The sequence below is a fragment of the Buceros rhinoceros genome, unplaced genomic scaffold (genome assembly GCF_000710305.1).
Source record: "Buceros rhinoceros silvestris isolate BGI_N320 unplaced genomic scaffold, ASM71030v1 scaffold26605, whole genome shotgun sequence".
Taxonomy (NCBI): Eukaryota; Metazoa; Chordata; class Aves; order Bucerotiformes; family Bucerotidae; genus Buceros; species Buceros rhinoceros.
The window spans coordinates 7,864-9,509 of NW_010412684.1; the positions used below are offsets into that span (position 1 = coordinate 7,864).

At 53.9% G+C, this 1,646-nt stretch overlaps 1 protein-coding gene across 1 annotated transcript in view; it reads right to left on the reverse strand.

The window, feature by feature from the left end:
- Positions 1 to 1,646, reverse strand: part of XPO7 (exportin 7) — a gene marked incomplete at its 5' end in the record, with an annotated part of 25,902 nt that overhangs the window by 4,645 nt on the left and 19,611 nt on the right. Inside the window, 2 exons of the mRNA XM_010136491.1 lie at positions 1 to 53; positions 1,104 to 1,211. Of these exons, the coding sequence (XP_010134793.1) occupies positions 1 to 53; positions 1,104 to 1,211 (161 nt within the window). The remainder of the gene's footprint in view (positions 54 to 1,103; positions 1,212 to 1,646) is intronic.

Below are 1,646 nucleotides of genomic sequence, written 5' to 3' on the forward strand. Positions count from 1 at the left end.
GGAAGAGCAGAATGCCATTCGGTGAGGACACATCAAACTGCAGCCGCTGGGATCTAAGAGAAAAACGGGGAAAAAAACTTGAGCTCAAAGATACCTGGGAGTAAACCCAAGTGAACGCTCCAGCATCTCCCGCATGCTGGGGCACCCTCATCCCAGGGCAGCTCTCCAGAGTTCAACAGTCGCCCTGGTAGAAAACACTGCTGTTCATTACCAAAGCCAGACAGGACGCAGGCACTCGGGGACAGACGAGCTCTGCTGTCGCAGAAGAAAGGGCCTGTATTTCACAGCCGTCAGGAATATTGGATCCTGCCTTGGCAATAGTCACTAGGCTACTGTACACAAACACAGTGACCGTCTCAGAGCAGCACTGTGGGGCAGGCTCCTATTCATAACACCACCAAGAACCCAGAGCACGGCATTTTTTCCCCTGGAGTAAATAGATCTTAAAATGGAAGCGCAGTGAGTTGTCCGGTCCACCTCCGAGTGGACGTGTTCCAGTAAGGACTGTCCTGCTGCAAAGATGCCGCTCGCCCGAGGCGAACAGCCTGACAGCACCGAGAGCCTGCTCACGAACGGCTGGGCCTGAACCCGGCTCTCTTCCTATAGCATGGTGTTGGGCTGGCTGGAGGCCAGGGCAGCATCCTGGCAACCTTCCACCGCCAGATCAGACAGCTCCTGAATTATCTGAGCAGCGTCAGAGGTACCTCTCTGCCGGCAAAAAGAGCTGATGCTCTAAAGCAGAAGCGGTCATCTGGCTGCCAGAGAGAACCACACTCCTTTTAAAAGACAGCTTTTAAATATTAACAGGAGTTGCCTGCCTCCATCTTGCAGTGCTGTCCTTGGAAGCAGACGCTGAACAAATTCAGTGCTTATTGATCGCGTCTCCTGGTCTGACTGAGTCATGCCTCAACTCAGAGCTGAACCGTTCAATTTTCTTCCCTGCTGAAACAGGGCCAGTTCCCCCCGTCCCCCTGGCAGCCTTTAGAGCACAAAGAGACCGAGGCAGAGAAAACACAGCCGGGCACCAGCACCCCCCTGCCCCCAGCTGAAGCAGCAGACAGACACGAAGCCCCGCCAAGCTTTTGGATACAGGACATTTGTACCTGTTATGTACCAACTCGGCCATCAGTTTGAGGACAGGGGTCGTGCAGGCAGGGTCGTGGTACCAGAGCTCGATGGCCCGCTGTAGGATTGGCATGTAGGATGGGTAGCTGCGAGGTGAAAGCTAAGGAACTTTGCAGCTTTGCTTGAAGAAAAAAAGGTCACAAGTTCTACCAAAAAAGGCTTGTTTAGTGTAGGGCACCCCAGCCTGGCAAAGCACCTCACTTCACAAGGTTCAACAGAGGCACAGCTTGCTGGGGTCTGGTTCAAAACCAAAAAGGTTTTGTCTCCCCTTTCATTCAGATACAATGATCTGTCACCACAACAGCTAGCTGACCTTCCCCAGCCAAAGAGAACCGTGGAGCCCAGACCGGGTGCTCTTTGCGCAGCCATGTCCTCACCACGGGCACAAAGACACCCGCTGCTGCTGGCGTTAGCGAGCGGGAGGGAAAGCTTTCGTTGCTGCTGAGACACAGGCAGCCTGTTAAAGGCTTTTGTGCGTTACCGGTCAAATCCCTTTGGGTCCACTTGGAAAAACCCCAGCG